Raw genomic sequence first — 13,037 nt, 5'->3', positions numbered from 1 at the left:
GAGAAATGCCTGATGTAGGTGATGGGGAGGAAGGCAGCAAATCACACTGCCACGTGTGTTCCTATGCAACAATTTTGCATGTTCTTCACATGTACCCCAAAACTCAAAATGCAATAAAATAAATAAATGGGAAAAAAAAATCTAAAAGTAGATATTGAATGGTATATATGAGAATGATTCATTGCGGGTATGAGGTTGATATAGGCACTTTTTAAAATTAAGTATTTTGATAAAAATCTCCCTGCTATTCTCCCAGGCCTAGTTTACCATGAGTTTATTACCTTTCCTTGTGAAGCTTTCAATTAATAAGTGGAGTGTACATTCTACCCACTTTCTACTTTGTAGTATTAGGAATGGAAGTTTTATAACTTAAAAACTAAGTGTAATTATTTAGTATTTAAACTTTTGCCTCTTTCTCATAGTTACATAACTAAAAAAATACATCAACAATACAATTACTCAACACTGAATCACTCTTTAGAAAACATGCAGTGCTGTTTGGTCTGTGCTCGTTTCTTTAATCTTATGGATTTGTTTTCTAGGTAGTGCTCATGAATACAGCTCCTCCCCAGATGATGCCATTTTCCAAAGCTTGGCCCGGGCATACTCTTCTTTCAACCCAGCCATGTCTGACCCCAATCGGCCACCATGTCGCAAGAATGATGATGACAGCAGCTTTGTAGATGGAACCACCAATGGTGGTGCTTGGTACAGTGTACCTGGAGGTGAGTTTTCAGTGAGCTGTCTGATAGTAGCTTCTTTACAATGACCATTTAGATTAGAGAGTGATTTAGATTTAGAGAATCTTCAATCGTCCTCCATCATTAAAAAGTAAACTGAATCTATGGTTCTTCCATTAAAGTCAGTTTTTTGCATGAATGATTATTAAGTATAATTTTGTTTTTGTGGATTTAAAAAATTGAGATGCTAATTGAAGAGATTCAGGAAATGAACTGAAGATACTCATTGGGAAAATAATAAATTGAATATCGTTAACTACCCTACTTTTAAATTCCAGCCTTAAGGAATAAGATGGCATCCTTAGTATATGCTGGTCATGCTTTCACTATAGGTAAATATACATTTTAGAGGGCTTGCTTTGGCTTTTAGCATAACGTGGTACACACTACTCTTTTACTAAATGATGGGCTAATGGGGACTATTTGACATGGAATATTTAGTTTTTATTCACTACTCTAATAATCCATATTAGATCAGGTAGCTTTTTGCCTTTTATGGAGTCTGAAATAGAAGCAGTTGCTATGTGGGACTGCAGCTAGGGGAGCCCCTTCCTAGGTAGCCAAGGCAGCTCTCTTGGCTTCCTTGTCCCAGGGTGGACTTTACAGAGCTCTTATTTTCACTAACACATAAGGATAAAGATGCAAAGATATTTCTGTATTTTTTTCTTTTCTCTTTGCTTAAAATTTTTTTTCTATGGCCTACCTGGAAAAAGAAAATTTGTTAGGGTAATAGCAGCATTAGCTAATTGTAGGGTAGGGTATTGGTTTGTTTAATATGTTTAATTGTGTTGAATTATGTACTGAAAAAAATATTCTTTCTGATTTTTTCTTTCTGATACATGTTAATTCTGTTTTTATTAATATTTTGCATTTTAACCCAATCAGACTTTCCCCCAATAGCTTGAGAAATATGATCTATATCAAATTTAGGGTTTAGAGCATGTCTAGTACATTGGATGGGAAGTAATTTTATATTTTAAATTTTATAAAAACTAATGATTTCTTGGAACACCTTTTTGAACAAATAGTGTATTGTCTGCAAAATATAAAGTGATCTATATCAGTAAAATACTGATAATAACATTATTAACAATAAAAATAATATTAGTCAACGATTATGTCTCACTTAACTAAATAATTAAAGGAAGCTTTGATAGTCTTCAGTTCTGTATATAGTGAATAACAGCCATGTCTTAGGTCAGGTTTTCTAGAAGCAGAGCCTGAGACAGGGATTTGGATGCTTGTAATTTATTAAGGGAGCACTTTTTAGGAAAAATCCTGTAGGGAAGTGAGGGAAGCGGGTCAAGGAAGGGGATAGAGCTAAACAGGGGTGCGGTCTCAGGTAAAGCCCAGCCTTGATCTAAGCCACTGAAAAAAGCCTGGAGCATAAATCAGGGCAGGTTTGTCTCCCCTTGAGGGATGGGGACCAGCCTTTGGTGGCTCCATATCGGTCAGCCATTGGTTGTGAGCTGCTAGAAGGAATTGGGGGTGAGAGATAGGAGGATGTAACTCCCAAGCCATGTGGGAGATTCTGGCTCCCACCAGCAATTCTCTAGAAAAGGGGTGGGGATGGGGTAGCTGTGAGCTCTTAGCAGCCAACACCTGTAGCAGTTTGAGGCTGGATGTCCTGGCTCCATAAAAGCAATCTGAGGGGCACTAACAGCATCCACTACTAATTTGAGTCAGATTTAAATTAAAATTGTTCTGGATGCAGAACATTCTTTTTGGTGCAATTTGAAGTATTGTTATCATTACATCTTATATGTAGTAGATACTCGGTGATTGTTGAATTAATGTAAAGTGTGACAGGAAATTAAATTTTGAGACACCAAACTCATTTAGCTAAAGGGAAAAGTCAAGCTGGGAACTGGGTCATGCACACCCGCCTTCCCCTTTTGGTTCCTAAATAAGATGACTGCAAGACGAAAGGCTACATGCCCCCCCATATTTTGCCCACAAGGAAATTCCTGATGAGCTGTTAAAACTTCACCATGGCCATGTAAATTGATATCTTATCTTTACAAGTACAGTCATCCCAGCCTGCCCAACACAAATGTATATCTGATTGCTCCCCTACCACATTTTGTCTGTGTTATCTTATGTAAAATGCAGACTCACCACATTTTTCCTCTGCCCCCTTTTGTTTATGTGAAAATGGTATGCTTCGCAACATCCCATCTTCTCCCCTTTAAATTTGGAGCCCTCAAAATCATCTTTGGAGAAAGGCATAGACCTGTCTCTGAGGTATGAATCCTTAACTGTGAAATAAACCTCCCAGAACAATTGAGCCTTGCCTTGGTCATTTTCCTTGATTGACATCTGGTAACCTGAGGTACATCCTTAACTTTGGCAAAGAATCTAAAACAATTGAGACTTGTCTCATCATTTTCCTTGATGGACAATAGTATATTACCAAGACTCCTCAGGAATACACTATGATATAGATTGGGCTTAAGGAAAAATATAGTATGTCAGATCATCTCACATGAAGCTCCACGATCTTCTCCAGTAGAAAGGTACACTTAGAGGGATGTGCATTTCTTTAACAGATCAGTAGGTATGGCGTCTTTTATCCTGTTGTCTTCTTCAAAGCCCATTCCAGCAATGTGGAAGGTGGGCGATGTTTGCAATAGCACTCTGTTGCAGCAAACTCTTTTGCCTAGGAACCTGAGAGTTTGTGCTTTTAAGGTAAAACAATCCCCCACCTATATTGCTCATTCCCTTACAGCAGATGATTTCCCTAAGGTTTCCCACAGGCTTCCCAAATGTCTTGGTTTGCATATTTTTTACTTGGTTCTTGTTTCAGAAGACTAGCATATGTAGAGTTTTAGGCTTTTCATTCATATATTGACTTTCTATTTGGCATTTTGGCAGGGATGCAAGACTTCAATTACCTTAGCAGCAACTGTTTTGAGATCACCGTGGAGCTTAGCTGTGAGAAGTTCCCACCTGAAGAGACTCTGAAGACCTACTGGGAGGATAACAAAAATTCCCTCATTAGCTACCTCGAGCAGGTAAACACAGTCCCCAGCATAAAATGCAAGATTTAGAAGCATTTAAACCTGCCATACAATGGTCTTGTAAGAAGAGTCCAGGGGAATCATCTGGTGCAGAATGAGAACACCGCACTTGAAAGGCAGGCGTCAGCAGTGTTTCAGTTAGGCTTTTATTTGTCATAGGTTTTGTGGCTCATGACTATTCACCAAGAACTGACTAAACTGGAGAGGTGTAGAGAAAAGATGTAGAGTTTTGTTTTTGTTTGTATTATTCTAAGCAAGGGCAATCCTAGGACTCTCTCCCACCCTGATCACTTGAGGCATCCCAGGCAGAGCCAGGACAAAAGTGAGGCAAGTGAGGCACCTAGAATGCAAATTTTAAGGAGGATTTTAATCTCAGGGGCATGCAAGTACAGGATTCACACTTGAGAGTGAATGTCTCCATAAGTTTTGAGCTCTACAGGCCTCATCTTTCTCACCCTAGACTCAGCTGCATCCTGGGCAATAATAATAATAATGAGTTATGTTTACTGGTTATTGACTATTTCCCAGGCATTATTCTAAATGCCTTTTATGTAATATGGTGTGTTTAATCCTCACAACAACCTTATAAGTGAAGTTATCATCATCATCATCATTATAATCATCACTAAAGATGAGGACTCAGAGATACAGAGAAGTTAGACAGCTCACCTGAAATTGCTTAGCTAAAATCTGAATCCAGGGCATCTGTTTCCAGAATCACCATACAATGCCTTTCAGAACAGAAGCTTGGATCTTTACCAGAGAATCATTTATGTAGCCATTCCAATGGGATCCATATAGAATTGTGGGGAATCTCACCATCTGCCAGAATGAAATCCTTCACCTACTCAGGCCAGTTCCCTGCCAACTCCACCCCCTGTATAGTGTGTAGACATTGGCACCAGTGGCAGTGGCGGGGGAAACACCTAAAAGATTCTGTTCATTCCTGCAGGGCTTTGACAGCCTTCAAAGTTTATTCTGAATGTGGCCATTTACACCCAAAGTCAAGTAGAGTGATGTTAGTTTCATGTGCCCACAAATAGTCCAGACCAATATGTTAAATTAATTTGGCATAAACAAATGCCGTTAAATAAACATTTATGCATTTATATGTATATATGTACATATAAACATATACATATAAGATCAACACTTTTTTAAAAGTAAAACCAGGAGTTGAATCCAGTTTCTTTCTCCACCGTTGCAAGGCCCTGTTGCACCGGTCCCTATGTCTTGCTATAGCCTCCCTTGAAGAAAGGCTGCTCTACCAAATAATAATAATAATAATAATAATAATAATAATAATAAATAAAAGCAAAAGCAAAATCAGCATAGGATTTCTTTTACATATGCCAAATATTTGTGTATTGTAATACCTTACCAGGGACTATCATGGAATAGACCCACTGATGACAGATCGTGATTAAAACACTCATTCCACAGGATTTTTAAAAAATCAATAGATTACTGCTGCATGTTAGCTTAAAAAGATATTTTCCAATAACCAAAACTAAGGATAAGTAGTCCACAATGACTCTAGAATAACTTTGGTGGGAATCCCTACAGAATGTCTCCTTTGAGGACAGCTGTATTTGGAATGGATCTTCCAAGAGCAAAGTTAACTGAAAAATATGTTTCTGGATAGAGGAAGTAAGATCGACTGACTGGGGTGTCCTCCACTTAGATATCAAAGAATGCCAACTTAATAAAGTGCTTTTAATTTTATGTATATATTTTTGCAACAAAAATTTATTGACCAGTATCCCAGGCATTCTGTGAGGCACTGGGGATAGTGACCGCCCTCAGGAAGGTTTCACACTAGTGCTGTCAGGAACATGAATACGTAATCACAAGACAGGAGGAAAACTGGCTGAAAAAAAAAAAAGGCTTAGCTACAAGGAGCAATGGCAGTACACAGAAGGGGACCTAACCCAATCATGGGGGTTTGGAAAAAGCTCCTTGGAGCTGTACCATAAGACTTACTAACGTTGATGCCAATAAGATAATCACTCTGATCAACAATTTAAAAACAGGCTTAGCTGCTGTTGAAATCATCTCTTAGTTCTTGAGAAAAAAATATAATACAAAACAAATAAAACACATCTTATTACCATCAAGAAAAAGGAGACTTGTCATATTTATGGTGGCACGTGGGCATGCATCCAATTCCTCTAACAGTGATATCAATTTATGTATAAATAACCTAAAAAGAAAAGGGATAAACTTATACAGTCCTATTTTCTGCCACTTGGAATAAGAATTTGCTCTGTCCACAGATCCATGTGATCTACCTTGATATGGCATTGCCATTATGATGCAAGCTGTGTCGGATCAGTGAGTGGTATTTACAACCAGCTCATCCAGCTTGCATCATAGAACATTCCAGTCTAGGGAAACAAAGGCCGATGAAAAATCAGTGAAGGCTGCCAGAAGTTCTGTGTTGTAATTTTTGTCTTGACAATGGTGGTGATTAGTCATTGAACACCTGGGCCTAAAATCTAAGCTTGGACTAGTTTACAACTCATGGAAAATAGGTGATTAGGAGATCTATGTCTGTAATTGTTTGAGAGGAAATCCCCTGCAGAGTTTTAAAGAGATGTTTGCAGGCGCTAGAACTGTAAAGCTAATTAAAGAGTTTGCTAAGGAGAAGAGCCTCCCTTCCACTCAATAGTTTTGGAACAGTCTTGTTCTCAAAATTCTCAAAGAATTTCTTAAAGAATGGTTCATGGGCACCTGCATCAGAACCATCTAGAGTTCTTATTAAAAATGAGTTTCCTCTCCTACCATTAAATCACACTCTCTGTAGTGCAGAACCCAAGAACCTTCATTTGCAGCAAGCTCTGTAGGTGACATTAAGTACACTAGGGTTTAGGGACTACTGATGTAAACAGTTCTAGCAACAATGGATAATCTTCTGGATGCTTTTTCAGTTTTCACTGAAACTGGGATGTCCTGGAATCTGGGGAGTGATCATTGCAGGTAGCACAAGTGTAGTAAAACAGCTTCTCCAGGCATGAGTGAAATTTGTACTTTTGTGATTTCTTTTGCAAAAGCCATACAATCTGAGTTTTCCAGTCTGAATTCATGGGGAGTTGACACAGCCCATACATGTCTACTGAGATTTATTTCTACACTGGAATTTTTCAAACCGAAAAGTTGACATATCACAGACATTTACTTCTTTTACTATTTGTTAAACTGCATACTGCAATTTAAGCATGGGATTGCAGAGGCAGAAAAAAGTAAATCCATGAATATTAACCGAATATATTTGTGTCTAATACAGGCAGATAATATGTTCTTGTAGTGATAACTGACTTACTTTACAGTGATGTAGAAATTAGAAACTTTCTTTAAGGCTTATAATATTGACAGTTTTAGGATTATAGTGCCTCAGAGGAATAAAGTACTTGAGTAAATCCTCTTTTATCAGCTAGTATCTAAGTTTGATTGAACCGGGCATTATTTTAAGAAATTTGAGTTTGGGTCTCTACATATGGCCCTTTTTTTCTTCTCTACAATTTTTCTGATTTTTCTTCTTTTAATTCAGAAAGTTTTCATGTTTCATGTTTTCCAACGGCTAAATTTCAAACTCTTTTCAATTTTGTTTGTGTAATTCATAAACAAGTCATGGAGAAAAGTTAGAATTCAATAGGTCTTACATTTTAAAAAAATATATTTACTCTCTGCTCTACTGGTTACCCAAAAGTTATCATTATTACTGAGGACATGGATAGCCTTTTCTTATTTGCAACATTAAAAAAATTACATGTTATTTTTATAGGGTTTGAGAGGTTTCATTTTTTTTTTTTTTAAGAAAAATGGCACACACAAAAAATATTGCTGGTAACGAGGGACATCTTTCTGATAAAACAGTGTACCACTACCGAATTTATTCTTAGATGGCAGAGGGTTACAGGAGACTTACCTATCTTCTGTAGGGAAATAGTTACATATCATCAGTTAACGAAAGAAAATTTATTTCCTATAGTCCGATTGGGTGAGGTACAACCTGAGCATTTGGGAGGTTGGTGCATATTTTGTTATGTAATCAAGTTTAATGACTTACCATTTGATATTCTAGATGCAGTACTTTCTTAAAGACCTGAAGTGACTGTCACTTCAAACACATATTGACTTAGATGAATTATCTTTCCAAAATGAAGACAAAAGCCATTTTTGTAGTTTGCATTGTATTGAATAATAGCCAATTGATAATTACAACTTAATTTAGGGGGATTATTATCAATTGCAGCTCTCTCATCTTCTTTCTAAATCAACATTCTATTTTTTGTTATGAGGTTCACTACTCTTTCCTGTGATTTATTTTCAGCCAAAATAATGTTGATAGATTTAATGCACAAGCAGTCACAGTATATATCCTTTTATCCAGAATGAGGCAGTATTAAAGGGTATTTATTTATTTATTTGAAATGGAGTCTCACTCTGTCACCAGGCTGGATTACAGTGGTGCCATCTTGGCTGACTGCAACCTCGGCCTCCTGGGTTCAAGCAATTCTCCTGCTTCAGCCTCCTGAGTAGCTTGGACTACAGACATGCGCCATCATGCCTAGCTAATTTTTGTATTTTTAGTAGAGACAGGGTTTCACCATGTTGGCCAAGATGGTCTCGATCTCTTGACCTCATGATCCGCCTGCCTCAGCCTCCCAAAGTACTGAGATTACAGGCCTGAGCCACCACTCCTGGTCTAAAGGACTTTTATTATGATATCCTTGTTAATTGACAGTAGCCATATAAGGGATACAAAGATGACCAAATTTAAAAGAGAGTGAGTTTTGAAGTGTGCCAGGACTAGAACTTTACAAATATGACACTTTTCTTTTCTTTTTTTTTTTTTTTTTTTTTTATTTGGAAGGTACTAAAGTCTTTTTTTGGACTCAGACAAGATGCTAATTTTCATTTCTCTAAGGAAAAGCAGAATAAAATGCACAAAAAATTTAGTGGCCTTTTGTGCGGTGTGCCTTGATTCTTAAACAATGGGGATCTACAGTGTTTGCTGGAAAATAAGGAACTCTTGATATGAAACATATTTAAGGTCATTTTTATAAATTTACAGATCATATGAATTTTTTGGTTGTTCTTGACATTTGCAGATACACCGAGGAGTTAAAGGATTTGTTCGAGACCTTCAAGGTAACCCAATTGCCAATGCCACCATCTCCGTGGAAGGAATAGACCACGATGTTACATCCGGTGGGTCTTTGCTGCAATCTGGAGGCTATAGCTTTAAGTACAAGAGCATAATTACTAATTATCATACTTGTAAGTCTTATATTCTTCTAAGCTAAACAGCCCGAATCACTACAGGCATCTCTCAATTTCGACCTGGTGGAATTTTGCTTGTGGAATCAGGCCGAGTGGAGCCCAGGGCGGCTGCTGCGTTAGAACTCTGAGTGCAGCAGATGGCGCCCTTCCCTCAGCTACCTCGCCCCAGAGCTGGGAGGTGGGGCCACTCGCTGCTGATTCTCCGCGGCTCTTCAGGCAAAAGGAAAACGGGCTGCTGGAGTTAAAATGCCAGTGACTTTCTAGACTCTGTTAAAAAGTGCTAATGAGCTGCGAATGGGGAGACTGAAGGAGGGAGCGGAAAGAGGAAGGAAGAAAACTGCTGCAGGTTGTGTGCCTGAAAATTCTCACACATTTTTACATTTAATCCATATAATAAATCCGCAGGAATTCAAGGTTAAACAATAATTTATAGGATTGAGGTGTGATGTTAGTTACTTCTAGGTTTTGAGCTCCATTTCCATTTTCCCAGTGTGGGGAAAATGATGTATTTTTCTGGCAAATCTACCCACTCCCATTAATAAACACTGATCCAGGTCATTTTAGTTTGACATTTGTTGAGATCTTTTCAATAACGACAGCTTTTTCTTTTTAGCTATAAACTCTTTATGATTTTTTTTAGACCTCGTGATGATTAACCTTTAACTTATGTCCCATACCACTCTGTATCATCACCTCTTTCTTAACCTTCACATTTATAGCTTGGGTTTTTAAAAAAAGTCTTTAACATTTGTCCTCTAAAACTCCATTCTTCATGTATCAACAGCCCACTAGGTGCCAGCCAGTATGCCAGAATCTGTGCCAAGGTCTTACCCCCTTAGCTGGGAGGGTGAAATCCCTGCCACAAGAAACCTATGTTAGTCCTAAAGTATCATACAAATAATTTATTTTCTCTGCATTCCATGATATGAAACGTTTAGGAAAATCTAACCTAGGGAATAAATAGGTGGAAAGAAATGAACTCAGAAGAGGGGCTCTAGGATACTCCAGGTTTTCAGTGGCAAGGTGATGATAAGAAGGAACCAGCGACAGAATTGAAGGTAGAAAGAAAATGAAGTGTGTTGTCCTGGAGGCCTTAAAGTGCTTCAGGAAGGAATGAGTGAAAAAGCACCGACTAAGATGAACCTTGTGAATGAATCCTTGGATTTAGCAGTTCAGAGAATCTTGACAAAATCTATTCAGTGGTGTGAGTGGTGGGAGCTTGATTGGACTGGGTTCAAGAAAGAATAAGAGAAGAGCCATTCTGAGATTGAGAACGTGGACAAACCTTTCCAGAAATTTTGCTATAAAGCAAAGAAGACAATTGAGGCGCTAGCTGAAGGAGATGTGGATTTAGAGGTAGATTTGACGATATGGTAATGGGGCTTAATTTTTTCTGACTGTACCTATTTTTGCAATGAAATAAGATGTAAAGTATGAACTGGCAGTGAGGATGAACAGGATGTGTAGTGGTGTTAGGAAAAAGGAGAAGGTGTGAAGTGTCTTTGAAGACCTTGGACCTCAAAGTGTGGCCTCTGCCTGCAGCCTTATCATTGCCCTCGGACTGGTCAGGAATGCAGAACCCAGGAGTTGGAATCAGATACTGCATATTACCAAGTTTCCCAGGTTTGCCCTCAAGTTTGAGAATCACTGACTTAGGAAAATGGGAGTTTCAATGGACTAGAGTGTCCAATGTATTCTAAGTCTTTAGAAATCTAAATTTCTAACTATGGCCTCAGAGATCCTGAGGGCACTACTTTTGGGCCACACACTGTGAAAGACTCTCTGACCATCAAGTCTTCATCTGGCAGGAGTCAAAACATGATGGCTGTATGTTCTGACCCTGCTGCCTGGAGACTTCATCTGTCTTTTCACCTGTGTTGCTCCTGATGTGATTAGAAGGTCTATGATCTTCTGAGGCTTATTAGACATTTTTACATTGATATCTATAAAGTAGCTATAATAAATGAAGCCTGCAAAGAGAGTTTCACACCCTATTCAATAACATTTCATTAAATTCCCCATATATTTACTTTAAAAATAGAGAATCAAAAAAGTTGAACTGAGCTAGACTGGGTATTCCTTAGATGGTATAATTATGCATTTTGTAATTCTGCCTATTTCATGTGCTTTGCGATTTGATATTCTGCTTTCCTACAGCAAAGGATGGTGATTACTGGAGACTGCTTATACCTGGAAACTATAAACTGACAGCCTCAGCTCCAGGTTATCTGGCAATAACAAAGAAAGTGGCAGTTCCTTATAGCCCTGCTGTTGGGGTAAGTTATCAGAATAATAGACAAGCATTATAACAATAATTAAGCATTTGTCATTGTCAGGCATACTGAAGTGACTTATATTTAATCTTCATACTAGCCCTGTGAGGTAGGCAACATTATTATCTCCATTAAATAGATTAGAAAACTTAGGCTCAGCAAAGTCAATATCAAGCTTTATTACTATTTCTCAGTTTTTGAAGCGATTTACAAGAAAATGAAATAAAACTTTAAAAAATTAAATTTTTGTTTGCTAACATTGATTTCAATCTACATGGGATTCTGTTCCATTTATCTTTTTATATTTAAAACCTAGCACAGTGCCTTTCTCAATAAATATTTGACCAAGAAAAGATGCCATAGAAGAAAATTTTAGATGCTAACCAAACATTTATTTAGAATATTCTATGTGCAAGGCTGTCTGTACAAAGTACTATCAAAAACCATATCTTATTTAAGTAGATCTCATTTGTTTGTTAGGTGATGGTGATGAGACCAAAATTTCTCTTAGAGCAAAATTTACTACCATCTTTGTATTATATTTACTACAGTCTTTGTATTATATTCCTGGGACCATGGGCATACTTGTAGGATTTCTTGAAAGTCTACAAGGCTTACTTGAAAAGAGTTTATTATTTTTTTGTTTATGTACCCACAACCTGGAGTATAAATGCTCAGTTTTTGCAAACAAAATGTCTTGAGTTTTTGACTCGTATATGGCTTTGATTGTGTGCATGTCTACATTGGGCCCTATATGTATTAAAATCAAGAAGTATATTTGGGTAACTGAAACCTAGAAAAATTGCCCCAGGAGCAAGTTGTAAAGGATCAACTATTCTGATCCTTTGTCTTTTTGGCATGTATTATGCAAGGATGTAATGAAGGTAATCATGTTCCAAGATAACCGGGCAATTAAGTGGCCAAATCAAGAAGCTCTGGGTTCCATCTGGAATGGGGCCTGAGGGGGATTGGAGTTGGGGATTGCCTACTTTGAGTAGCCTTTTACACGGAGTGTGTGCCTTCTCCATAGACCTGATAAAGACTACGATTCATAAAAAGAGTGGCTTGGACCCATATGTGCTTTTGTCAGTATCTTTAATAAATTCAAGATTTTGTAAAGCAGAACTTTGTAGTTTGGGATACCAGCAGGCTGAATTGTAATCTTCCACATTCCCTCAGCTCTTAGGAGAAGATTCAAGGCTGACAGGAGGTGCTCATTAAACAGCCAAAGGCAGAAAATTAAATATAAGTTACATCTTTTTGGTTTTTCTTTTTTGAGACAGAGTCTCACTCTGTTGCCCAGGTTGGAGTGCAGTGGCACGATCTCGGCTCACTGCAACCTCTGCCTCCTGGGTTCAAGGGATTCTCCTGCCTCAGTCTCCTGAGTAGCTCGGATTACAGGTATGCTCCACCATGCCTGGCTAATTTTTATATTTTTTGAAGAGACAGGATTTCATCATGTTGGTTGGGCTGGTCTCAAACTCCTGGCCTCAGGTGATCTGCCTGCATCAGCCTCCTAAAGTGCTGGGATTACAGGCGTGAGCCACTGCACCTGGCCAGTTAAACCTTTTTATGAAGAGAAGAGACTGGAGCTGGGATTTTGTTGAATTATATCTGTCTTCAAAGCTATTAAATCAAAGCACATTTCAAACATAAGGCTTTTGAATTTTTTTCCCCCTGAAAGTATCTTTTGTTTATCACAAGAGCTTTTTTTTTTT

General features: G+C 38.0%; 1 protein-coding gene across 1 annotated transcript in view; it reads left to right on the top strand.

The window, feature by feature from the left end:
• Positions 1–13,037, top strand: part of CPE (carboxypeptidase E) — a 133,987-nt gene that overhangs the window by 119,987 nt on the left and 963 nt on the right. Inside the window, exons 5-8 of the mRNA XM_017525957.1 lie at positions 543–725; positions 3,615–3,754; positions 8,875–8,974; positions 11,204–11,322. Of these exons, the coding sequence (XP_017381446.1) occupies positions 543–725; positions 3,615–3,754; positions 8,875–8,974; positions 11,204–11,322 (542 nt within the window). The remainder of the gene's footprint in view (positions 1–542; positions 726–3,614; positions 3,755–8,874; positions 8,975–11,203; positions 11,323–13,037) is intronic.

The sequence above is a fragment of the Cebus imitator genome, unplaced genomic scaffold (assembly GCF_001604975.1).
Source record: "Cebus imitator isolate Cc_AM_T3 unplaced genomic scaffold, Cebus_imitator-1.0 Scaffold40, whole genome shotgun sequence".
In the NCBI taxonomy this organism is placed as follows: domain Eukaryota; kingdom Metazoa; phylum Chordata; class Mammalia; order Primates; family Cebidae; genus Cebus; species Cebus imitator.
The sequence above is the reverse complement of the archived record's forward strand: the minus strand, read 5'-3'. Positions and strand labels throughout refer to the sequence as shown.